At 39.3% G+C, this 27,721-nt stretch overlaps 1 protein-coding gene across 5 annotated transcripts in view; it reads right to left on the bottom strand.

The window, feature by feature from the left end:
* Positions 1–27,721, bottom strand: part of WDFY3 (WD repeat and FYVE domain containing 3) — a 193,373-nt gene that overhangs the window by 123,575 nt on the left and 42,077 nt on the right. For 4 of the 5 annotated variants that reach the window (XM_064510310.1, XM_064510311.1, XM_064510307.1 and 1 more), the window contains exons 3-4: positions 11,988–12,198; positions 4,171–4,294 (exon numbers count right to left, since the gene is read on the bottom strand). In XM_064510310.1, coding sequence (XP_064366380.1) covers positions 4,171–4,294; positions 11,988–12,167 — 304 coding nt within the window. In that variant the 5' untranslated portion in view covers positions 12,168–12,198. Of the gene's footprint in view, positions 1–4,170; positions 4,295–11,987; positions 12,199–22,046; positions 22,101–27,721 lie in introns of those variants that run through there. The other variant, XM_064510309.1, reaches the window with a different exon arrangement.

Genomic DNA, 27,721 nt, shown 5'->3' on the forward strand with positions numbered 1-27,721 from the left:
TCTAAAAGCTTGGAGACTCTAAACTTCCTGTGGATATCTGAATAGTGGGTTTTTAGTTTGTGTGGTGATTCCCCCCCCCCCCCCCCGCCAAACTTTACTGAAAAGATTATTAACCATCTCAAAAGCTGTCTGTTCTTCCAGTGGTTACTACCTATCGCAGGGTATGGAAGTGAGTCACATAAGCAACATGAGGTTTTAAATTTATTAGGGATGGACCTAAATTGTGGACTCATACTCAAATCAGTTAATCCAAAATGATCATGTTTCAAGTATGAAATGATGCTTCAGAGGTGGTTATCTGAAGGAACTGTGTACTTAAAAGCCTCGAAGAACAGCCAGGTACACCAGTTTGCCTGAAACAATAGCCACTGTAGCCACTTGCTGATTTGGGAAGGACACTTGTCTGCCCTAAAGGCACCTAAAAACACCTTCTCCCTTGGAATCTAACAGCACTTTTAGTAAATATTAGTAGACCATTTCTTCCCCCAAATATGACAACATTAGTTAAAAATAGCACAAGTCTAATATCAGGTAATGTAAAATTTCACGGTATGAGCGTAGCAAAGGTATTACAAGAGCTTCCCAGGCCTCCCCAAAACAAAGAGCTGATTCTCTTCCTTACCACGTAAAAGATCAAGTTAATCTAAAGCATGCAATGTTCATATGTTACTGAATTCATATGCTATGGTAGTTTCTACACAGTGAGGCTGGGTTTAGACAAGCACTAGGTATCCTCAGCTAACACCCTTATATTTGGTAAATCACAGTAATGGCTTCTGAGCCACACCACCTTGTTATTCAGAATGTACTAAGAATTAAAATAAAACATGATTCGCATGTGGTTAATGTAATTAGGCAAAGAGCATAAATTTGGAGTAGATGTAACAGGAACCCATTCTCTAGCTTGAATGAACTCCAGAGGTTCATCCAGCAGCTCTGTGGTTATTTCAGTTTTCCACATGATATTGTGAATCAAAAGAAAACGAGAACAGTATTAATTCACACACAGCTGCGAAATCTGCAAGGTAATCTACCATTTAGTTTTTCTTAGCTTTTTCCAAGTGGTATTTTAAGCCAGCATGGTCTCAGAGCAGGCTGTTATTAACGTCTACCAGGAGGAAGGAAAAATTGCCAAACTTCATGCGCACATGCAGATTGCCACTGTGCATTTCGTTAAATCAGTTTTATTCTTCCTTTATTTGCTTATTAAGATGCTCTTTGCATGTCAACTTATCTCCCATTTCACAGTTTCAAGCAAGAAAATGTAACGAATTTAAAACCTTTGAAAAGTAATACCTTGTAATACAAGAGGCATTTCTCGGTATATTTTGTCTTTTTTTTTTTTTCTTAAATAGCCTAAGTTCAATATTTGATAAACTTTTAGTTCTGTTCTTGCAGGCATGCTTTTCATTAATAGTGTGTCTCCACCCCTCCACAGCATGAAGCAGAAGATAGCCGATATAAGTAATTATCCAATTTCCCTGCTGTAGGAAAGAACTTTATTGCTATCAATTTGTTACAGAAAGTCTGTACCACTGAGGAGGATAATTATTCATCTAATAAGAGAAAACCATGGAAATCTATTATACATTTGCAGTAATTGTGTACTTCAGCCCCCCAATAATCACAGTATTTTTGAAGTCACACAAAAAAAAGAGTTGGTAGGCAAAAGTTACATGACACTAGTGACAGGCAAAGACTAACAGTTCACTGATGCACGTACAGAAGCTGACCCAAGCCATTACCTCCTATCACAACGCAGGTTAAAGAGGTTGGAGAAGAGAGGTTTCCCCACCCCCCCACCCCTTGCTCTGCTTCTGAGAGTCCACTGAAGGCGATTATTATTCACCAAACTATGTATTAAATCTTGATCTACTTTTTAAAGTTTGGTTAAGGCCTTTTAGCTGACAACAGGCAATTCCATACATTGGTATTAAAATGGAAACCAAACAATTTCTGTAGAAGCATATGAAAAAGCATATGATAAAATTTAAGAGGAAAGTAATTAAACTTCTGACACCCCCCCACCTCCCAATTTTAGGCCAAGAAAGAGCTTAAAAAAAAATCTAAAGTGTGCTAATGGTAAAAATCAATTGGAAAAAAGTCTTAAATTATTCTTACATTTTCCTGAGGATACATCTGGATATAGAGGGCTACGCTAGAGCAGCTTTCCAGAACAGATAAGCTACATTACATCTCAATTTGAAGGAATGTTTTTTTCTTTAGTAACAGAATTCTACAGATGCTGCAATTCAACCGCCACAAAACCTAGTAATTTCACCAAAATAGAAGGCAGAATTAAAATTTTAAATGAACCTAAACTTTGCAAGTTTTCGGGGTTTTTTGGTTTTAAGTCCTGGGGAAGAAACAAAGGAAATGGAATTCTTCATTGTCTGCATGTTTAAGAGTGTTTGCATCTTTACAATAGGGCTTCCGATGAGCAGAAGCTGATCAGAAAGTCTCACTTAGCTTTAGAGGAGTAAGAAAAACTTTAAGTCATATTGGATAGATTGAAAATAATCTGAAATAAGATATATGGCAGTTTAAGCAATGTTTACAAGGAACAGATGTTTCCACGTACAGTATTTCTGGCATGATGGACCTCTCAATGTACTCAAAAAAAACCCAAGAATTTTTATTTCATCAGTGTATCAAGAAGTATGTATCTGTCTCAGAAGAGTTTAATACATAAAACCGCAAGGAACACGTTTTAACAGCTTATTAAATGGTCATTTACTGAAAGCAAAACGCAAATCTCTGGTCCAGCCAAGAATCACTAAGCAGTTGCAGTGTATGGAGCTATTAGAGCTTCTTACAAAAAGTCTAAAATAGGTTTTATTGTTGCAAGTCTTAGCAAATTTGATAACAGAGGAAACACTACTGCTTTCTTCATAACAAAAATATTGGTACTCATTATATTAAAGCTCTTGAATGCACCAAACTGTTTAAGTCACTGTGGTATGTTTCCCAGCGAGGAAAGAAAAAACATACAACAACAAAAAAATCTACCTCTGATGTCGGAGGGATGAACGCTGGACTGTCTTAGAGCAAATAGGCAGAGATACAGCTTAAGTAATAAACACGTTAAAAAGGCCATCCTCAGCAGAATCCACCTGGCTACCAGGCATCACAAATATTCCCGAGGGGGAAAAAAAAAAAAAAAAAAAAAATCAAATGAACACCTCCTCCAGCCATCACTGCTGTGGGACGTTCCTTTCCCCTAAATACTCAGAGAAAAGATATTTTGCTCTTATTTACCCACAGAGAACAGGCTTTGTCTACTACATCTGATTAGCCATCTGGAATGCTTTACTGTTATTCACTCTACTTGAAACGGAAAGAAACTGTAATTGGCACAGTCTGTGACTCCTGACTTAACACGTAATAATTTGCACAGTCTTTTCCAGCTCAGTATTTCCTTATTTACCACCAGATCCAAACTGGGAACGTAGCTGAGATTTTAAAAATATCTGAGACACAAAAATTTGATACTATTTGGAAGTGCTACTCCTTCCATATAACAATACTCTGAGAAGAAAGCCAGAGAAAAGAGCTAATGAAAAATGCTTTCTCAGCTCATTGCCCTCTGTCATGCAACTCCCAGTTAAGTGGGCAGGTTTTGCCACATTCTGGGTTCAAAAAAAGAACCCATCTCCTCCTGACATTTAATAAACAGAGGAGAAGAGGAGTCCAGTAACTTTTTTTTAGGTTTGGGGTTTTGGTCCTAATGTAAGACTTTCTGCACTTTTGCATCTTCTTATTAGTTTCTGTGCCTACACTGATGTAAAATGCTCACGTTCCAAAAACGCACATACCTGAGCGACAAAGCACAACACTGAAGTGTGGTACTTCAGCCACGTGACAGCAGCTGTCCACACACTTGCTCTTTGCCTCCTTCTACTAGTAGATGATACAACCTAGCTTACTCCTCCTCCTCTGACCAGTTGTGAACTTTCTGTAACTTCACTGTGTATACAGTCTGGGGAGGAAACCACTTGTCTCCCTCTCTCTCTTATTCTGAAGCAGTGGCACATAACACATCTTTGGCATGAGGACTTTAATTTCAGTGCCTGCACAACCGTTGTGGATGGCAACCCATGGTATTCTACTGAATGACCTGAAAGTCGTGATGCACTTCTCACATGGCCCAGACTCATACCCGTGCAATACCTGTGGACTTATTTGACGCTCTCCGTCGAATCTCCGTCACCATCAATCGTGACACTTGAGTAGTAAACTGCAGGAGGTCAGAAAATTTTTCTGTCATTGTACTTGGAGGAGCATTTCCAAACACCTAGAAACAAGAGAAAAATAGATACGTTAAAAAAAAAAAATACAGCTGAGAAGGAGTGGAACAAACTACAACCTCCCTCTGTGAAGGAGGAGTTATTTCTACCAAAGTTTTACATTTTTCTTTTCCTGCTGTATTACTCTTCCCTGTACTGTTTTCCATGGTGCATGCTTTAAGATATATTCACAGTTGGAACAATGCCATCATACGAGGAAGAAAGATCTGACTGGGGGGGGAAGAGGGGGCAGAACAAAAAAACAAGAGTTTTCTAGCAAGATGAGAACCCCACAGAACCCCAAAAGACTGAAATTCCACATAATGGGGTAAAGACCCTAGTAAATGTTTCAATAGGAGTTCTGTTTTTAATCTGACCAAAAAAATCCTGTAGAAGTGAACTGAATGTACAGAACAATGGGTTTAAAATCTTCACCATGTTCCAGAAAAGACTGGTAAGTAGAACTTTTCTGCTAAGATTTTTTTCAACAAAGTGATAATGTCACAAAGCTTCACAGGTTCCAGGCATCCCAAAGGCCATTTCCTTCTTCAGATACTCCTTAATACAACAGAAGTAGTTACTGAAGGTTTGTTTTGTTTTGTTTTTTAATTTTGCTTTCCCCGCTTCCTTAATGTTACTTAAAATTATGAGTATTTCCTAAAAACATTGCATTTACATATTGTGACTTTCTTTTACAGTTATCAGTAACTCTTACTACTTTAAATAATTATCATTTAATTCCAGTTACTTATTTCTTCAGAATTAAATATTAAATTTAATTAATTTGAACTACATTTAACAGTGAGAAATTCATTAACTCTGCGGTACTGCAGCAGGTTATGGTATGGGTCATTGTCTCAAAATGGATCAGATGACTGTTTAAGGAATTTACTTTTCATACAACACTCCACTCGAAAAGCAGTCTCCATCCACATACCTAACATGCTCCTTTTACTAAAATGGTCTTGATAAAACCACGACATTAGATGTTAATTAAGAAATGAAGCATGCACTCAAAAAACTCAACTTGCAGAAGTCATTTCCCAAATTCTAATAACATCACTTGTTCAGCCTGTTTTGGTTTGTTCAGCACTGACACAGCTGAATGATCTCAATACTACTTTGTCTGATTGTCACCCTCCCGCCCCCCGTGGCTGATTCCATAACTCGCAGGATTGTCACTGACAAGCCAGGATGTGTAATAACTTACAATATTTTTCTAATAAAACTTTAGTTCAACATGTTATTTTGCATCTCAGGATAAGGATGCAATGTACAGCAGTACAACTGATCTGGATTCACCAGCTGTTTTACCCTCCTTTGCTTCCCCTGCATCACCCAGGGTTTAGTATCGTAGCCGATTACCAATATCCTTGGCTGAGGTCATTTTTAAGCCTAGGGACCACCAGGGAAAACCTCAATATTACAGCAAAGAGAGATGCAAAACACCTGGAGCACTGAGTTACCTTGGAACTCCAAAATTATCAAAGAAAACTAAAAAGATGGAAGACAAGTTAGAGTAACCTGATTTTAATCTGACTTCTTACTCCTTTCCCTTAGTATCAATTGCTCTGGCACATTATAGAATAGCCAAAAATATTTTTCCTACTTCTTCACATTTCAAAGTCATGAAGAAGTGGAGCCAGAACTACAAAATTGTAGTTAAACACTCAGTTTGCTCCCTATAAAAGTATTTTTCACCAAGAACTTAGTTTCTCATATGGGAGATTTCATCTGCTGTTACCAATGAAGAAAGCAAACAGTAGCCCAGACACCACAGGCAGATGACTGTTTTAGGCAGTCTGAGCAAAACACTGTTCACGGGGATTACAAATTAAGCAACGTTTCCCCATATGGAGAATCCCCAGATTCCCCTAAATGTTTCCCAAGCAAGTCTCCTCTTACAACTGCCTGCATTAACTCCTGGTTCATCTGAGAGCCTCTAACTTCCACGATACCACAAGAAGTGAAGAGGGCCTCAAAGCATGTCCATGCACTTGGCATAACCTAACCAAGACTATTAAGACTAGAATGTGTATAAGCAGAATATCTTGCCACCATATACCATTTAAAGCTCTTACATGCAGACTCATCAGTCTCCAAATCAGGAAGCCAAGAAAACAGAAAAAACTAACAGGGCTATTTCCTGTCCTAAGATTGCCTTGAGGTGCTATTAGACTGCGGGAAATGTGGACAGCTCAGAGTTACAGTAAAAGGCTGACTGGGGGGAACTGTTTCTGAATTTTTTTTTCCCCCCATAAGCAAAGTTTGCAGTATCTAAAACAAATGTCTGAATTAGTATTTTGGCATACACTTTGATTAAAGGCACTAAATAAACAAACAGTAATAGGGTATGAATTTAACAATAAATCATCTTTTTAATAAGGAAAAGCACAGTTCTTGCAAGAAAATTTAAATAATTTACTTGGAGATCAGTTATTCAAAAACAGCCTCTTCATCATCTCATCCACTCTTTGATATTGTAAAAGCTTTACTACAGCAATGGTAATACAGTGCAGCATACTACCATGCTGCTGCTAAGAATGGTGTTCATACGTCCGGCAAAGCTCTGAAAGGAGTCTTTTGAATACTTTTCCAGAAGGCAGATCTTTTGTGAATGATGTACTGATTTAGCTTTTTATTAATACACGATTCATCCTTTCTTAAGGCTTTCTGAACAAAGAGGAGATAGAAATGGTCTGTAAACACATTCATTAATGTAATCAACAAGATGGTTTGAACTACAGCATATTTGGGACATATTCTGTCTATAAACAGAAATAAGTTAAAAATGTTTTAGCTGGATTTACTGATTGATAATTCTAAATATCAGAAAGAAGGCTGTTCACACAAAATTTTAGGTACCTTTCAGACAAAAAAACCCCATCAGTCATACAAGGTTAAACAGCAGAGCAAGGAAAATCTGTCATATTGGTAATGGCATATGAATGAAACTACTCTTATGAGTTATTTGACTTAGCACATGTTTTATCTTACTCATATACCAAGTACATGCATAGCACAATGTTGGTTATCTGGGATACGAAGGAGGTGTTCTTTAGATAAGTATTTCATAATCATTTTTAAATGTTTTAAACAAAAGTATTCCTTTATAGCTTTCCAGAAAGCAAATCCCACTGCACAGCTCCAAATGACAGGTTTCTCACACTTGTCTTTTTGCTTAAGTTACTTGTAAAACTGGTGTCCGCATGGCAGGTGACTGTCAAAATTGCACGTCACATTGCACCAAGGAAATAACGTGGATGTTTTGCTTCTTTTTCTAAAAAAAGATGAATGTTGTTCCATACATTTTAGAGCACCTCAATGATTAATTTATCATAATAGTCTCAGCTGTTCTTTTCTTAAATTGTATTCTTCGCTATATAGCTCCACTACCTCAGGACATGCCCACACCAAGACCAGCTGCATGCACAACTTCGGATGGGCAGTTTATAAGAAATACACTTGCTAAGAAATACACTTGCTAAGACCAGGGAAAAAATATCCTCATCTATCATTACAGAATGCTTTCATTAGTGCTTTATCCTAGTAGCTCTCTCAGCTTCACTATTACTATTAGTAACATATCAAAACACATCTGGCTTGTAGGACAGGCCAAAATGTGAGATTTGGGTTTCTTTTGTAAAAACATTCCTCAGAAACCTCCATTTGTATGATCAAAAGTGTGTTTAGATCTCGCTGCTTGAGGAGACAGGCTATGAAACTACCTTTATGAGTTTATTTTCAGGTCTTTCTCTGTATATGTGGGTTCATACAAGCACCATCAAAAAAAAAAAGTAGTACTCAACACCTTCCGATTGAAAAAAAGATTATTATGTTTCCCTCCATTACAACTGAAAATCCAAACAAACAGCTCAAACCATGCAACTCCTCTAAAAGACAAACGTTTTGGTAGAGGCAGATGCAGAGATAGCACTGCTTGGTGGCTAAAGACTGAAATAGCTCCTGGATGCACTGGTTATTTAATTAGCTGCCACTGGCCACTTGGACGTCTGTGATGAGTCAGTTAACTTTCCTTACCCTAGATCTCTACATTCAGTAAAAATGACACTTCTTTCAAAAACTATTTCCTTGTTTTCATACCCTACACACCTCTCCCCACGAGGCTCAATATAGGCAAGGCTCCTATGAGCTAGTAACTTCTTGATACACAAAAAACATCTTAGATATAAATATCACCAATTCAGGTCCTGAGAATTAGACCTTTGTATCATATAAGAAAAAGTCTCAAGCTTCCTGTCAAACACATGCAGCTCCCTCTTTCAACAGCTCCTGACTCCGTACGTACAATATTTCAAAGTCTACATCAAGGTGCGAAACAAAGGTCTTGGTCTGAGCTCCATAGTTCACTTGGAGTTTTCTGTTCGTAACACAGACATCCTGAACTTGTAACAGATAATGTATATATGGTATACCGCTAGGGACTTCACTGGAGGTAATAACCCAGAAAGCACTCAATCTCACTTAAACATGTTAAACAGAATGGATAACTGCAAAGAAAATGAGGGATTCAGAGTCTTAATTTGAATCGTTATTACCTGATAGCTTGAAATGATGGCAGAGAAGGAGTATGTTTGAAAAATGAGAAAAATTCAAAAAAGGAAGGCCTGACAATGTTTTAGTGTTTCCTTTCAGTAAAAGAAGGTCTCAGAGACAAAAGTCATCTCAGAATTCAGAGTGAATCAAGATTTATCAGCTCTCCCACTGGAAATTTCTTTAGAAAGTGAAATATCTTCCCTTTACTATTTTTTATTCCAATCATTTTCTGAGTATGTCTTTGCAGAGTGGCCCCGCAGAGTTACAAAGCTAGCAGGTTTGTTCCAAAACAATCTGTAGCACATACAGTTTACACTCTAAAAAACTAAGACTAGATGAGCCAAGGAAGCCACAGAGAGTTTTATACCTAAAGCTCAAAAGAAGGTGGGCATAAACCAGGAACACAGGGAAACTGTGGAAGTAGCAAATGGTATGCAGTAAGAGAGGCAATAAATAGATGAAACTACAATTGCTCAGCCTCCTGAACGCAGGAAGACAAAAATGCATTTGTATGCAAGACAAGGAAAAAAAATCCCCCCAGAATAGGGAGGGATGAGATCTGATTGACCAAGAGGAATCCATTTTGTCTGTGGTAAACTAGACAGTTTGGTGAGAACTGATAATGGTTATCAGTGACTGCAGAGAAAGGAAGTGAAAGAGCACAGATAATATGTGCTTTCATCACTGTGCCAGAGTAAGATTCAGATTTACAGAGGTTGGAAACTGAAAAGACAACATCTGGCAACAGCCTACGTTTGTTGCAAAAAAGGACAGTTCCAAGAAGGTCACAGATTAAAAATAGCCAGAGTTTGAGAATGGTGATGTTAAAAATCAAAATCGGGAAACAAGAGGGGAGAGGGAGACAGACACACAGATAAGATCCAAAAGACAAATATCAGGCAAGAACAGAACACCACACGTCTTCAGCACAGAGTTCACCTGAGGAAAAGAAGGAAACAAAAGATTCTGCAGGATTTAGAGAAGGAAAAGAACCCGTCAACAAAATGAGATGATATACAAACACTGAAAGAGAGACAAGGAGATTCTTTGGAAGGAAAAAAACATGAAAACAAAGTGGAAAAACGGGATTTAAGAGAAAAGAGCACTCAGCTAAGTAGTCAAGATGTGTTCCGACAGGTAGAAATGGCAGATGCCATGCATCTCTTCAAGGAATCCAAATGGTACCTGAGACTAGTTCGGCAAGCGCTGATTTTCAGGGAGTAGGAAGAAAACTTGGGGTTGCTCTATGTTTTCCATAATGCTTGAAAAATAAAAGCTGAAAGACAGTGAGAGAACAAACAGTGCAAAGACATTTGACAACTATAATTAGGCTTGAACAGAGTCAATGGAGGGACAAAGAATTAGGACCAAGCCCGACACGTAAAGGGAAAAAACATCGTAGTGAAAAAGACAGGAAAAAAAAGAGGGGAGAAGCAATGGAAAAATTAAGAAGCAACTGATCTTTTTCATCTTCAAAGTCCTAACCAGAGCCTAGGGAAAAGGTGCTGTACATAAACAGGACATGCAGTGCTTCAGTAGTTTCTCTCAAACCCAGTTTTATCACCAATTGCAATTTCCACAGACACAGTGCTACAGGAATTGAATCTAACCATTGCGAGGGCCAGGAAAGAATTTCTTCTCTACCTGCGGTTTACACCTGGGTGACTAAGCAAGTGCAGTGGGTCTATTTCCTTTCTGAAGCATCAGCTACATGTAACCACCAGAGGGAGAATTCCAAGCCTAATTGTATCAAAGTAACATTCGCTGGCTCAGGCCAAGATTAAGATTCCATTGGGCTAATTTGTAAAAACAAATTAAGAAAGTCCATGACTAAAGGGCATACAATCCAAGCAGATAAATTAAAGAGGAAGCAGGAGAACTGAGCTTGCTTCTCCCAAACTTACACAACAGGCTACCAGTGGAACAAGGAACAAGACCTCGGGCAACAGAATGAGATTTATAGGATTTATCCACTAAAGCATGCTATCCAGTAGACTGAAAATCCTATTAATACTATGTATTGACTAGGATTAATTTTTGTACACAACATGTAACAAGTTCAATGTGTAACATCAAAAGCAATACATTCAAGAAAACATCAATCTAAAGAGAAAGCTGAATTTCTTTTCCTATCAAGTTTCTGCAGTTTAGTTTATTGATGATTCCAGTATTCCATAACAGCACATACAAGCTCAACAAAACCCAAGAGCTTCAAGAGCAGGCACTGGGGTTGCAGCAGCAGGGGGTGGGGGGAACCCACCAACAAAAAAACCTAGATCTATAGCTTCTGCTCTTCCAATACCCTAAAACCACCCTTAAAGACATTAGTCATGATGCAGAGGCAAAGTAACCAAGTGACATAAGACTTCAAGAGGATTTAGCTCCTATTAATGCCAGTGACAGCAGTTACACTCTTAGCTCCAAACAGGGTATAGTGAAATGAGCATGTCACTGTACAAGCAACTGCTTAGATCTTCTCTATAGACTCCTTTCTCAAGATCCCCCTTGTCCAAGAAGAGGGACTAACACTCAACAGATGTAGCACAATGGCTACAAGGACAATCAGAATAAAGAATTTATCACAAGAAGAAATTAAAATAGTTCGGCTTGTGTAGTCTAGCAAAATGCAGTCCGAAAGGAGATATTATGACTGCTGCCTCTAAATATGTATCTGTGAAGTAAATGCCAAAGAGGAAGAAGAGTTATTTACACTCAAGGACAGTGCTGGCACACAAACAAATGGGTATGAACTTGCTATGAATAAATTTAGGCTGGAAATCAGCTCTGAAAGATGAGAATAAAGACTACAGCAGCAGGGGACTTTACCCTGGAAAAAGTCTCATGGAATAAACTCAGTTTTCCACATGCTGGATATGACTCTATAACAACAGCAAGCTCTGCAAAAGATCTCTGTGGCAGTCTGCATGCCACTGTAGATTGCACTTCAGAAAAAGTGATAATAGAAGAAAATCTCCAATGGTGAGTTTATCCACTAACACAATGCTGCGTGAGAGAAGAGAAAAATGAAAGGAAGCCAACGCAAGATTAACTTCTGTTGTGTGAGAACTGAAGGTCTTGGGAACACAAAGAAAACCCAGTCCAATTCCAGTAAAGAAAACGTCTCTTGCATATGCTCTAGCTTACCCTGTTAAACACCGGCAGCATCATGTAAAGTTTCTCCTCTTGTTCTTTCTGGGTCATGTGCCGCGGAGGATGGCAAAGCTCCGTGAAGAGGCGACGCAAATGCATCAACCCCAGCGCATTATCCTGGGGGCTGCACTCCTCCTGCCGTGGCCGGCCCATGATCCTCTTCACCATATTCATCTTGACCGACTTCTGGAAGCTTCCTTCTATCCTGTTCAGAAAGGAAAATAAAATTTATTGCGTATAACAGCTTCAAGCATTATTCCAAAATATTTTAATATACGCCTGCACCCTGCTCCATAGTAAGTACCACACTGGAATTAAGAGCGTTAGATAATTTTATATAGTAAGATAGTTTATATAGTTTTATATAGTAAGATAAGTTTATATAGTAAGAATTGATCACTATGTGCCTGGAAGATCTCAAGCTGATAACTTGAAACAGAAAAGCAACCAATATCCTTCAGAACAGAGCACAACTGACCAGCCTTAGAAATGCTTTGGCATTTTGTATTAGATTTTCGAGATTTTCTTCAGCATATATTCGGCATACTATCAAATGCTAGGGAAAATGCAGTCTCCATATTGCAAAGTGTTGTCAAAATAATTCTAGAATATAGTTAGAAAAATCTACCAATTAAGTACCTTAAAATCAAATCAAACAGGCATTCAAACTCTGTCAGACATTTGCTTTGCCATATAAAGACATACTTAGTGTCTTTCCTGAGTTTCCTATTGCACATTGACCAGGCTATCCAATGGAACTATCATCCATCTCACATCTCAGCTGTCTGAGCTGCAGAAAAATCCCTTGGCCTTCTCCCTCCTGGAGCACAAGAAAACTCTTTTAAAACATCTTGCTGATGTGACATACTATCTGTATTTAGCCCTATACTACTAAAAAAAAAAAAAAAAAAAAAAAAAAAAAAAAAAAAAAAAAACAGAACAAAGTCTCTGAATTTGAGGTCAAAGTCTGTAAAGAAGCATCTCAGAAAAGAATTGAGAGGGTCAGAGAAGGTAAAACACTCAACCGATGCATCCAGTTGGACACTGTGGCAAAAGGGACTGTTCTCACACTTACGTGCAAAGGAGGGAATAAGGGGGAAGCAGGAAAACAATTTCAGCTCCATACATGAATTCACAGAGACTAATAACGTAATACTCAATGGAATTATAATGTCCACCTTTCAATGCTGACAGGCTGTTGAAAAACTGAAGAAGGTCAGTAAGAGCTATAAAAATTATTCATGGGCTAGCAAATGCCTTACAGCAAGAGATTTACAGAACTTAATCTATTTAAATTATCAAAAAGAGAGGTTACCATGAAAGGTCAATTATCAAAAAGAGAAGTGATGATTCCAGAGGTGCTGTGATTAGAGTAATGGAGAAAAATACCAATTACTAAAGAACTATTAAACCTACGGAAAAAGTCATAAGAAAATACAGTAGTTGGGAACTAAAGCCAGAAAAAAAAATAACACCAGTTGCGAACAAGGAGTGCATTTTAACAGTGAGGATAACTACCCAGCAGTGAGAAGTATTAACTGAAGAGATATCCTTCCTCTGAACCAAGACAAAATACCTTTTTGGAATACGCATCAAATGCTAATTCATCTTCACTAATGTTTCCACTACAGCATCTTGTTAACATGCAAGAAAAAAAATCAGGAACTGACAAAAGCCTGATGCTAACAAAGATTTTGGTATAATATGAAAACTAATTTATTAAATGAGTAGTCATTTAATAAGTCAAGCTTTTCTCGTGTACAAACCAGAAACTGTCAGCCCATGCTGGAAATTCTCATTAGCCTTTCACACTTGAAGAGAGAGGAGGTAAAACTGGATAGTTTGTTTTAGTGTATCATCCCTAAGGGATAACACAGGTAACAGACTTTAAACCAGGATGATTCACACAGCTAAAAATGAAACTGCACAATTCCTGAAGAAAAGCCAAAGCTCTTTGTACTCTTCATTTGACTTAATTCTCTTACTGTTTTTACTGTAATAACAAGTAAATCAATCAAAATTCAAAATAGAACATTTCAAAGCTCAAAGAGCCAAAACTTCACTGTTTAAGCAGCAGTGGAAAAAACTATTATTCATTTTAATAAAATCTTTTAAGAATAGTATTTTTAATTTTTTTTTAACATATCACAAAATTTTGAGAACTCTAAAGATAACACGTTAGAGTGTTGTCACTGAATCCCCCCTTGCTGGAGACTGTTGCTACAGTAGCCAATTTTTCTTTTAATGCAACAATATTCCATTACCAACTTGAGCCAAAAAACACATCTAGAACAGGAATTTGCATCGGTTCAACTACATTAATGTAGTCACAGAACTAAGAATTTTCTTAAAGTGGGAGAAGTCCAAATATACACAATACAGCAAGTTTAACAGGAATGTGCTGAAACAACATCTCCAATATGCAATCCACTCACCACTGGATTTGGATTTTGGAGGGGCAGTTTTAACCCTTCAGGACAACTAACAGAGAACAGCTGAAGCAGCCCTCAACTTTTTCAACACTCATCTTCTCCCCCGTCTGTTCCCCAGTGCAATCACATATTCGACCACAATATAAGAAGCAGGACGGAGGAAGGATGGATGCAGCAGTGTGTGAATAAAATCCAAAAATGTATTTCATTTTCTTTTCAAAGCAGCCAAAGGCACTATAAAATTGACATATTCCATCTGTGTACTCAATTCAGTATGAACTCCAACTCTTAAAACAAAAAAAAAAAGTGACAAACCCCTGGAATTTCAGGTTGCTACCCCAAAGATGCCCCAGGCAAGCTCAAGAAAAGCTTGCTAGCAGACACTGTTTCGGGAATATCCCGTACCGTGAAGCATTCACTTCATCGATACTACTCACAGACACACCACCTGTGGCACTCCATGCAAAGTGAAGATGAGAGTAATGACACTAAAGCTTCCAGAATAAGAACTTTGCAACATATGCTGCTTTTATTGGACTATGTTATCTGGGTTCTGGACCAGCTTTTTTCACTAGTATTTCTCCTGTATCCTCAGTCTTCAAAGCCATGTAAAGCCTACCTTCAACAGGCAAGTGAGTTGAGATTTTGGCAGCACATGAGTTTCAAGCCGATTAGATCCTACTCACGGAATTACCCCACAGATGAGCCCTTCTTTCCGTCCTGACGCCAGCACGGGCTCCACGCAGCAATGCCACCCAAAACGATCTGTATATAACTCAGGGGGATTCTCGCAGATTTAATCTTCTCTCGTTCAAATACAGTAGGTTTTTTGCTATTACCACGGTGCAGAAGATCCATGGAAAAACAGGGAAGTTAGCCGTGCGCTCCTGAGCTCCAGCATTAAGCCCAAATCTTAAAAATGTGAGGGGGCTTATTCATTGTCTAAAGCTGGCAAAGCTTCCTCATTTGAGAGACTGAGTAACACAACTTACTTAGCCTAAGAAACCATTGTAAGGTTTAAGCTCATCTAAAATTAAAATCCTAAAATCCTTGGAAGAAAGGTACGTTAGAAACACTACTCTAGGAAGCGCTACAGATAATCGCCGAGTGAAGAGATACTGTAGCGTTGCTCCTATATCCTCCTCAATAGTTCGAATTTGGGTTTTGTTTGCATAGGCTTAGGCCTGGGCTAAAGAAAATAGTACACCTAAAGCTTTTGCTACGAACAAAAAATATCTAAAGCAACGACACTTCCTATTCTACTAAGTGAAAGGATCTGTTCATTCTTCAGTCACCACACAAGGTAGGACCTGAATTAAAGGCCAGTGAGCTCCTTAAGGTCCAAAATAGTTCATTCAAAGTTTTTACTAATAGCCAAGCTCACCTGTTCCTTACTGCTTGCTTACAACACGCTGGGGGGGGGGGGGAGGGGAATCAGCTTGCGCTACACAGAGAAAATCTACAGAAAAAAGAACCTTAAGAGCAACACACGCTCAAAAGGTGAGGAAAACCCACCCTAAAATGGCTTTTAGAGCTTTATTTTGGCCCTGCTGCGCATATGCGTTACAGTACAAACTTTAATGACACGCTCACCAACTCCCGGCCACCGCCGCCAGCACCCAGGGCAGACGGCGCTCGCTCAACGAGCGGCTGCTGGCGAGGTCGTTACTCAGTCGCTCCACGCGTGACACCGAACCTTAGTGACGGCGACCCGGACTCGAGGCCCGCTCTGCAAACACGCACGCGCTCGCCCGTCTTGCTCCGCGTGACCGTCTCGCCACGCTTCAGGGCTATTAAATGTGCCTGTTTTCATAAAGCTGCCTCACGGGGCGGGTGTGTCAGCAGCCTCCATTTACAACCAAGGAACACGCACGTCCACACACCACACGCAAAGATCGGTGATACCCAGTGATCGGGGCATCTACTTCAAGAAACTCTGGAGAGTGGTTAATGCTTGGTGGCACTTCATAATGTTCAAACCCCTCCTCGAGCTCGAGCTGTATCTGTGAGAGATCAGCACTCCCTCCCTGCCCAACCATCATGTCAACCTTCGAATCTGACAGTCGGGCCATCCAGTCTTTGACTTTTTTTTAAACCTGGATAATAATTCAAAGTTATTTTGCAAGAGCAAACGAGGAAAGCAGAAGCCCCATCATGCAGCGCCACAGCGACAGACACGTGCTTTATCAGGAGGGCAGGAACAGCTCGATCCGCTGCACGGACCTTCTCTGCCACTGGAGCTAAAAAGAGTAACTAGTGGCAGTAGCATATTAGCATGCTCTGTATGGACCAGAACCAAAATAAAACACTGGATCAGTAGATTTTGAACATGCACAAAGACAGCAACAAGACTGTCCTTGAAAAACACAGGACTTCTTCCAGCGCTAGCAGCAGCAGACTCTCCATGTGAGGAGAGAGGGAGTAACCAGTAAAGCAACAGCATGACCAAACCTTCTTCATCGCCCCCTTCATTTTCTGTCCTTGGCTGTGAGATGGCTGCGTATTTTCAGGCGGACATCAGCAGGACAGACACACTTAAGCAACCCTGATACAAGCCCATTCATGATGATCTTCACTTTTCTCTTCTAGATTTTTGTGGGAGTCCTACTAGATGGGCTCAGGTGATTCTCAACAAGTTTCACTGGAATTAGTGCACGAGATACTTTCTTGCCTTTAAAAGAATTTTTTAAGGTGTTGTCTACTATTAATGAGAACTGTTGGACAAATGATCATATAGTAAGTTGCACAGAAAAAATTCAACAACTTGAAGTGTGAAGACAGTAAGAAAGATTGTAGTACAGGCACACAACTGCAAACACAAGTTAGGGTATGATAATGTAAGGGTAATATTATTAGAGCTATCAAAACATTTGTGAAGAAAAAAAAAGTAGACAGAAGCTACATGAGACACAGTGTTTTATTTTCACAGTAGTTATTATACATCCAAGCCATGCATCTAGTTCCAAGAGGGGTTATTTAAATAAGCAACTAGGTAATTATCTGCTTCGCAATTACAGTCACAAGCGTTTCTCCAGCCATTATGCCGGTATTACATCAGTAGTTTAAAAGTGAAACAGAAATCACTATTTCTTTGTATGTTATGATGGGACACCAGCATGCATTCATACTAACCAACCATCTCAGGAAAACTAACCTTTAAGATAAGTCCTGTTACTGCTACGAATCATAAAAGCCTGTTATGAACAGTTAATTCTACACCTATTATTTCCCTCCACACTATGCCTGTTATTTCTTTTCCGATTTCAAGATTTCCTACCAGATGTAGTTACTACTAACATTTCAAAGATAAACATATACTTGCCTATTAAAAGGGACCTTATTTGCTCTTAGAAAAAAACAGTAAAGAACTATGAACTCTGTAGACGGACAACATGAGCAGGAAGGGAAGCAGGGAACAAAACTACCTTCCCTCTCTGCCCCTCAAACAAAAAACCACCACATATGTGCAAGGACAATCATGCACCAGAAAGAACAGTGTTGCTCAAAAGGAAGTGATTAGTTCTCCCCAGTTGACCTAACGAGCACGTGTTCATTTGGGGAATATTGCCTAGTCCTTATAAGACTGAAGCTGGAGCAAGGCCAGCATGCTGATTCAGTAGTAAAAATGCTTATTCCCGTACTAATTTTTCCTCTTGTTAAACATCTAGTCATCCGGTTAAAACAGGAACTATTTTACTGAGAAATGCTCCCAAAAGGAAGATATACCCCCACCCCCAGTCCAGCTTTTTATATTTCAGAGTATTATGAATTAAGGAAGCATGCAGAGAAGGACTTCAGGTATTATAACTACTATTTCAGGTATTCTTTTTTCCCTTTACACTCAAGTATTTTGAAACTTATCTCACAGCACCTTATGTTATCAGCTGAAAGCTTACATTTATCTTAAAGAAAGAAAAAAAGCTTAAGTGCACAGAACAACCTAATGAAATACTGTTTTCTCCACATGTGGGACAGATGTTTACAGAGCCCACACACACACACTTTTACATCACAGGTGATGTCTAAACTGGAGATATCAATACAGTGCTTTTTTGTTTTTAAAGATCAAAAACTAACAAAAAAGTATTTTTGTTTTCTATGCTGATCTGAAAGACATTTTTCCTGTTCTTTGGACTAAAAGCTGGGAAATATTCAAAGATACAACTCCTTTATTATTTGCAACATTAGAACTGCTATTTTTATACTTAATCTGACCTTAATGCCTTGGCATCCATACAAACAAAAATTCTCAATACTTCAACAAATATCATAAGTTCTCAAAGAGAACTGGTTAATAAGAAAGATATAGATGCAAAATATGGACTAGCAGTCTTATTTCTAGGTCCATTTCCCACAAATTATTAATGGTAATGATATAGAATAGCAAGTGCTGATAGAGTAGTTTTCCTGTGGTTTGTGCTGTCTTGAAGGTTAATGTTTTATACTTGCTGAAATAGAAGGGCAACAATTAAATAACAGCGATACTTTTGACCTACAGTGCAAGGATGGAGGAAAATTGTCTGGTTAAAAATAGTAATGCATGGGGGTTTTTTTTTTGTATCATCTTAATATAACTTGATTTCATTTTCTACAAAGTTTTTGCATTTCCTTGAGTTCAAACAGGAAAATTAAGGACTGCTTTTTACTTCTGCACCTAGCCTGCCTTTATTCTGACATAACGGTATATAGCTTATGTCAAGGCAGACAACCCTACCACTGCATTTTCCCATTCCTTAGTTATTAATAACATCAAAACCTTATTTTCAAAAATTATTTTCAGTAAATTAATACTAAAGTATTTCCAAGCTATTCACAGCCCCCAAACATAAAGATTCCTAAACCAAACTATTAAGTACAGCTGAAAACGACACATAATACTGACTCCAAACCAGTTAGTCGCATCAATTTTTGCCCAGTTCTGTACCCAAAAAGCACAGTAATTTGTAAGCTCTGAAATATACACCCACCATCCATTATGCCACTGTGACCAAAGAACCTATTTTAATCTTGTTTAGTGCAGTTGAACAGAACAAGTTACTTAATTGGAAGCACTGCTGATGCGCATGTATAGATAGAGAGCATGTAATGAAAAGAACTGTAGATAAGTATTTAGGGATCACACTTAAAACTCCTAGCTTTTTAAAAACAGCAAAGAGTCACAAGCCAATTTTACAGAGAGAAAAGAAGATAGAAAGCACGAACAAGCGAGCATGTGTGCCTTCTGTTCCCAACAGGAACAAAACTTGTTTACATAATATCCAGCATATCATTTTGGCTAGATGCTGATTAGATTACAGTTGACTTCCTAAATCTTTATTTAGCATAGATGAGCCATTAGATCTGTCACCAGCATATATACAATTCTCAGCACTGCTTTTCTTTAAAGCAAAACAAATGAAGTGTACAATAAGTCTCGTTATGACTCACATTTTTCAGCTTAGTACTAAATTGATAATCAAGCTAGAGGTTGCAAATGTCCACAAAAGTCAGCAACAGTAAACTGCCATAAAGCTCATAGACAGGCCATTTAGACTGACCACACATGCTCACACTTTGGGTTTCTTCTTTTGCATTTCTTGCTGTACATCTTTTCAAACCAAAATGAAATATAAATCCCCATTTCCTCTTGAACACTACTCTCAGCAGAAACAAAAGATAATTCTGCTTTTGTAAACACTTGAATAGATGCATTGATCATTTGTTGAAAACTGGTTTTTGAACCAGGTCGTGGAAATTTCACAAGTAATTTCCACATTACGGAAGTCAAATTGATGCAATACTTATTACAACCTAAGTCTGACAAAGTAGTTTTTGAGGCTATCATAGATAGCCCTTCATGTCCTCATGAAACAAGCCCCCCAAAAACCAGTTCATCGCTAACACTACCTGAAATCCACATACAGTTGCTGAGTTCTACACAGCTTCATTTGTGAAGTTTTAAGTCTGCAAAGAGCTCATCTCCATATAAACCCAGATTCGATTTCCAAAAACCAGATTGTATTTGCTAGCCATGAGGGAAATCCGAGATTCCATACCTCAAAGTGTTCCCTCCACAGCATCTTCTTAGAGGGAAAATATATATACATTTATTCCAAAAAAAGCTTTTAAACAATTTGTGACAAGAAAAACATATTGCCACTGTAGGGCTGAGGACCGAATAAAATTCTTCATTTATAAAAGAAACCTTTCTGCCTTAGGAGGTGAGAAGTGGTCATTTCCAAACAAACTTTGACAGGCATTATTGATCCTACTGATGGGTTAGATCCAAGTATTGGCTCTTTAGAGATTTTATCCTACAAAGGAGACACTTGTGCCAGCACGTTCAATTGGTTCATTCATAGGCATTCAGGCTCCAAGAGGCCAGTTGCCCATGCTTGCGGAGTCATACCACCGCTGCACCTTCTCATTTCTCTGACCTCTTACGATACCATCTCAAGATGGAAACCTGGCACGGACTTCAACAAAAATAGTACGTGAGCTTACACTGCGCAGAACGCCTCCAGTCCTTCAAGGAGAGCAAAGGAGACCACTTAAGAGAGGAACCTGGTAGCTGAAGAGACACAAACGTGTGGAGCTCAAAAATCCTAACAGGCAGAAGGAACGTGCAAGTGGGCAGGAGCACAGACACAAAAGCTGATGACAAAAATAGAAGCGATTGCTCTACTGACATTTCTTTTCTGGAATTCTTTCATTAATACAAAAATTGTGCCTAATACATTAAAGGCTAAAATGTATAGCTTTCAACTGTAATTTATTTTCTCAATATTTATGGAGAGCAAGTTCTAATTAAGGAGCTCTCACCACGTTCTTTGGTAAAATATCTTGAGCATCTTTGAACACAGTTCTTCTTGGGTTTGTTTTTGTTTTGTTCTCAAAAGGCCTGAATAAACTGATTTGCATTAATTGGACAAACAAAATGTCAGTCAGGGATAGAGCCGAACTGAAATTCTTCTCTGCCAACCTGAACTGCATGGCAATGACTAAGTCACGTCATTCAGGACAGGAGAGCTGCTAAGAAGCCCAGCAAATATTTTAAATAAAAAAAAAAAAAGAAAAAAAAAAAGAAAAAAAAATCTGGGATCTGAACAAATAAGCGTGTGCTTGGTTAGCATGCAGACATGAACAAAGCCACAGAAAATAACCGTTCCAGAGGGAGCTCTTACATTAGCAGTAAACAAATGAAATAAAAAAGCCTTTCCAGAAAAGTTATTCTACTAGAATTAACAAGCAGCCGTTATTAGGAGCAGGGAAGAAAGCTCTACAAAGGCAAGTAATGGGGGGATGGAGAGGAATCTGTGAAATCTCAACACAAAATGGGCTGCTTATTTCTAAGAGGTAAAGCTATATACTAAACATGGTAATCCCAAACAACGTGTTCAGTAATTACAACAGTGATCATAAACACATTACCGATTTAACTAAAAAGGCCACCAGATTTTTTAAACAGAGAATGGTATTAGAAAAAGTGAGCCCATTTTTTCCTGTATGTTTTTTAAAAGGCCACCTAAGGCATAAACTTCCCCTATCACTGTGAAACAACAGTGCTATCCCCAAGAGCAGCAGCTTCTTCTGCCCTTAGTAAATTTACATACGAAAGAGCACTAAGTGGAAGCCACGATACCTTTAAACTCCATCTTCATAGAGCTGCCCTTGTTTCTACTAACCTAAATGAAAAAAAACAACATAATAATCCTACTGGCACGTGCTTGGCTGATGTAATAAAATTCCACTCACTGCTACAATTGAGTCAGAAAGAGTATATCAGCAAGAGTAGTGTATCAGCCCTTCCCTCCAAGCCAGGATTAACTCCCTGGTCACAAGCGTTTGTTTATTTCTGAAATAACAGGGACTAAACTAGGGTGAATGATCACAGCCTCCTAAAAGCTGCTTTACAATTCATATTACTCATAAGTGCAAAAAAATACCCAAACAAACCAAGCCCTTACAATTAGCAGCACAGACTAGAGATGGGTGGAAGAGCAGAAGAAACACCCTAAAAGACAGTAACTGATCTATTCTAATTACTGCATTATTCCACTGCCTGTTTGCATCCAACAAGAACTTGCTGAACGTTATTGCCCCTTACACATCCCCCCAAAGGTCCCTTTATAAACAGCATAAGAAATCCTGGCGTTGTGGTCACTGGTGTTTAATGGGCTATTCTTTAAATGTCTTGTCTTAGAGATTGGGTTGCCATACATGGGAAATAGGATTGACCAAAGACATCCACTCAGTTCCGCTGGAAAAAAGTGCCATGTACCACAGAATAGATCCCACTGCCGTGGGGAAAAACAGTAAATATGCCTATGTATCACAGAGCTAGGCAAGCAATGCAACGACGAGGAAACAAGATACTGTCTTTTCTCCTCACCTTTCCTCTCTTCTCTCCTCCCCTCTCTATCGGGCAGCAGAGTCAACAGATGATCCCCTGGGGAAGGGAGTCACAAACTGCAGATCAAAGCAGCTCAGCCCTTGTTAGTCTTGTCTTCAGTTTTCAAACACTAAATTGTGCCCCGAGGACCTCAAGAAGAGCTAGACTTGTGTTTGGGTTCCCAGCCTTGCACACAATCAGACACTTCTCAGGAGCCTTGGCAAAGAGTGAAGAGTAAGGACACAATAACTTCCCTTACAGAACATAGTTTTAGCTCCCCATGGACCCTTAAGAGGCACTACTATGCCCACATCAATGGGTCAAGTCTGCTAGGAGGCCACTAGGCTTGCAGAGGGACACCGGGACAAGAGCAAAGCAGGACACGGCTCCTCTTACTTAGACTTCTGAACCAGAGCCACAAGACTGTAGAACCCCAGAACTGAAAGTGTCAGACAAATTATTGAAGTTAAAAAAAACAAAATCAAACAAACAAAAAAAAACTTGAAAGCAGACTAGAAGTGCAGACTTTTAAAGCAGTAGTAATTGCCGGAGTAAGTGCATTCAAATTCTCCCCAATTCTTTATCCAAAGTAAGTAACGCTGCTGACATTTTTTTCCAGTATCCTCTAGCACAGTTGTTATTAAGTGACCGGAGGGGATGCTGATGCTCTCAGACATCTAAGCTGGTGTCTCTTATGCAAGGAGAAAGCTAGACCATTTTCAAAAATCCATGCTTATCTTTAAGCTCATTAAAAACTTACTTGTATTGTCAGCAATATGGTTGATACCTGTATTTACATTTGTTTCTTCTCCATTACGCATGCTCTACTCCTGCTTGACAATAACATCAAAATGAAAGTTATATTTCACAGTGAAGGACTGCTTTCTCAACAAAAGTTTATGAAGTATTAAATAGGACAGCTAAAAAAAACCCCAGAAATCAGAATAGTGAGATTCTTTTACTCAAACAGAAAAATTAAGTCTATAGCACCTAGAGGCAGGCAAGCTATTATTTTAATATGATTTTTTTCCTCCAACTTTGTTCCATTTTCAAAGAATGATGTCTAACCCAACTGGGTAACAAGCATTTTAACATCAGAAGTACAGCACTTGAGAAGAGGCTTGTCTTAGCTATGTTTTGGAAACCATGCACATGACAAGCCGAAAAAATTATTTTTTTCCTTGGATGAAGTACCAAATCTAGTTTACCTATTTTTCACTTATTTTTGTACAGCCAACAGCCCAAACAACTAAACATTATGCACAGTTAGCTACACATTACTTATATATGCATCATTATATTTTCACTAAATCTCAGCTTGCTCAGCTCCGTTTTTCTGTGCAACAGCAAGGACAACTCCAGGCTGGCAACAAGCAGCACAACTAACAAAAGCTATTCATAAATTAAGTGTTAGCCTGGGGGCGGGGGAGAAGCATCATGCAAGGAAATATAAGTAGTAGTAGTAAGCAGAAGGAGTTCTAGTTTATTTAGGTCTTACCCTACCTAGGATTCTTCAAATTCAGTGCAAGCATCTTGGATTGCAGAGCCTCTCTTTGTAAGATATTAATAACAGCAGACTGCCAGCTCTTCTGCCTACAAGCCATCGCCAGCCCATCATTAAGTAAACATCCTTGTGGCAGTCAGGCGAAACGCCGAGCTTTGCACTGCGCTCCCCGGGAGCCGGCTGTACCAGCGCGCAGGCTGGTTCGATCGCAGGGGCCCAGCTGATCCGGCCACGCCGGCACAGGGCTCATTGCGCCACGCGGTTCATCAAGGAGAGGAACCCTCGGGGCTGCGGGGAGGAGGCTCCTCTTTCTGCCTGCACAGCGCCCAGGCCGCAACGACTGATACAGCTGCTTTAAAAAAATAAAATAAAATAATAGTAATTTTTAAAAAGAGAAAAAAAAAACTATATGCAAGTGTAAGAATACAGAACAGCCTGTCTGCAAAACAGCTGCTGCAGATGAGAACATAGCACAGCCTACAGATGAGCTGATAAGATGTTTTTCTCCCCCTTTCCTTAACTCACAAGAAGGTAAATTTGGTTAAATCTCAGTTAAGAATCAAGGAATTATTTTTAGAACAAATTAGTCTAGAACAATAAAATGAATACAGGAGTCTTTACTCACCAGAACCTATATCAGATGCAAGGTGGTTTTTTTTTTATTTTACTTAAAGTGTTTATTCTCTTAACTTGCGATAGCATCTTTATGCACAGCACCATACATTAAATACCTGGCTCAGATCAATTTGTACACACTGCCAGATTAAATAATAATAAAAAATTATTCGGAAGTGGTAGGATTTCCCAAGGAAACCCATTCTTAATACTATAGTTATTCCTATCTTATACCTCCCCATTACAGTAATCCATTTCTCCAGTAATAATTAAAGGTGCAAAAAAATAAATCAGGACTGAAGTACAGATCCCCGAAAAACTCATCTAGTGGCACAGAAGGATGCTCAAAGGGCTACAGTGACCCTTGCTTTTTAAACTGGATTTGTCACAGAAAATAGCCTGAACAGCCCCATAGTAAAAGCACAACTGCTGAAAAAAAATTCCTTCCCGTTATCCCCTTGATGCAGCCACACGTACACGCGCTATGGAAATACACTCTCCACTAAAGACAAACAAACCCACTAAACTTTATTCCCTTGCATTCATAAACACAGTAGTTGTACCGCACGTGTGCCGCAATGCTATTTACAAGCACAGAATTGATTTTATTACAAGTCCCCGCTTCTGCGGTGCCTCGGTGACAGCATACTAACTCGCACGTCCCGCGGAGCCCTTGGCCATTTTTGGATGCAAAGATCCTCAGGAGAGGATCTGCTCGCCACAGGTGAGAAAACGTGACTCTTTCCAAATACTTCTCTTTTCTTATTTTGTGTCCTATTTAAGCACTGACATTGAGCGGTGTGCAGAATACAAGAGTAACAAATCTCCTTTATTTTTAAGGTAATAAATGAAGAAAAACTGAGAAACTTGTTGCCAAACAAGAACACACACAAAAATTAAGTTAATAAATGCTCCCCACTAGGATTCAACTGCAACAACGGTACCCAGCAAAGGCTTATTCTCACATACTTCCATGAATTCCTATGCATTTTCACTACACACCCCGTTTTTTAATTTGCTTTTACCTCTCTGTCACCATTTGCTGATGTTCCCTAAAGTAGGCAGTCCAGGTTAGACAACCAGAGAGAGGGGGGTGCAAGGGAGAGCGGAGGGTGTCTGGGCTTCTTAGGTTAACTTGTTTGATATCAGCAGTTAGCCGAAGAAAGGAAGGCTGCTCCAGAAGCCAAGTGATGTATAGAGTTCTGGGAGCAGCAGCAATATTCAGGTAGCTGAGCTAAAGGGATTTATTCAAGCACGGTTCGGTATTATATAAAACACGTGCGCACACATATACATGCACATTCCTGCAACCCATCTGGCTATCGGCAGCCCTCGGCACAAGAGTGTATCCTGTATGTTTGAAAGTAAGCGTACAGTCACAGTGCCAACTTCACACTTGTCACCAGGTTCGGGAAGGTGCAGAATTCAAAAGGGGAACTGTACAGCTCTGTCAAATTACACAGAGCCAAAACCCACAACTTGCAAGGAATGCTCCATTTCAGTCTAAGGTACGGGGCCTTTCACAGCACCTGTGCAATCCTTATCAGAGGAAGTATTTGCGCAATGCTTCCACATTAGAGGAATAAAGAGAAGATGTAGCAAGGGGATCAATGACTATCCACCTCTGCCACAGGAGACAGTTTCGTCATCCCGACCCATGAAGGGAGGCCTACGACACAAAGCAGAGAGTAGCAGCCTCTTGCCAGCATTTCTGTCATGCAGCTATTACAGACCTTAAAGAAGAAGAAGAAAAAAAAAAAAAAAGTGACCCTTTAGCAACGCTGAAGAGCAAACAGCTCAGTCAGATGGCAGCCCAAGTTTCTAAGGCTTCTATTGTCATTTCCTCACTTATAAAAATTGCTGAAGAGTTAGTCCTGCATCTACAGCAACACGCCTTGGAGATTTCTCCCGGGCAGCTTTTTGGAAAGTTACAATGAAAAAAAGAGAAAGCTCAAAAGCCAGGTTCACCGCACTTCCAGGCTGTTTTAACTACTGGGACCTAGAGTCCTTCCAAGTGACTGCACAAGGTTTGCCTTACACAGGCTATCACTTGTTAACACTAGCTCTTCCCAAACCCTCTACGCGGGACACAAGATGTCGCGTGAAACGTTCACGGGATCCTTGCTATTACAATTACACAACCTGTGCGTAAGCTCTCTGCTGCCAAAGGCTGTACCTATTATCAACTTATTTTCTAGCAAAACTGCAAATTGTTTGCTAGGATACCAAAGGCTGAGAGCCATACTCCAACAAGCCAAGAAAACAGCAGCAGGAATTACAGAACCAGAGAAAGCATCTTCACGATGAGCTTAAACAGAGATATATTTTTCCCCTCTCGCTGTGTTTCCCATCCATAAAGCAGAGCAAAAGGGATTACGGCATCACCAATAGACAAGAACAGAGCAAAGGGAATTTCAGGTATTAATCTATCACTAGCAAAAACTACCACCAGGGAGATCACAGCAATGTAATACAACATTTCTCTGTTGCAATTTCTCTGGAAAAACTTCGCTATAAACGTGGCTGAAAGTCACAGTAAATGGGAAAGCGAGCACAGATCTGTCATGCCTCAGTCTCAGGTGTGACTAATGTAAAATTTAACCAGAAGCAGAGCAGACAAACACCTCATCCATCAACAACGGGCTAGAGCAGCTCTGGTAGAGCCTGTATCTGTTAAGCACATTCTTGATAAACTCCTCTTCAAGAGTCAGTCAGTCATAGCTTGCAACTTGTAAAGGACAGCATCCATTACGTGCACCGCTTGTGCGGCAGCTATGTAAATTATCTATCACCTTGCAAGTTCACA

This window comes from Dromaius novaehollandiae, chromosome 4 (assembly GCF_036370855.1).
Source record: "Dromaius novaehollandiae isolate bDroNov1 chromosome 4, bDroNov1.hap1, whole genome shotgun sequence".
In the NCBI taxonomy this organism is placed as follows: domain Eukaryota; kingdom Metazoa; phylum Chordata; class Aves; order Casuariiformes; family Dromaiidae; genus Dromaius; species Dromaius novaehollandiae.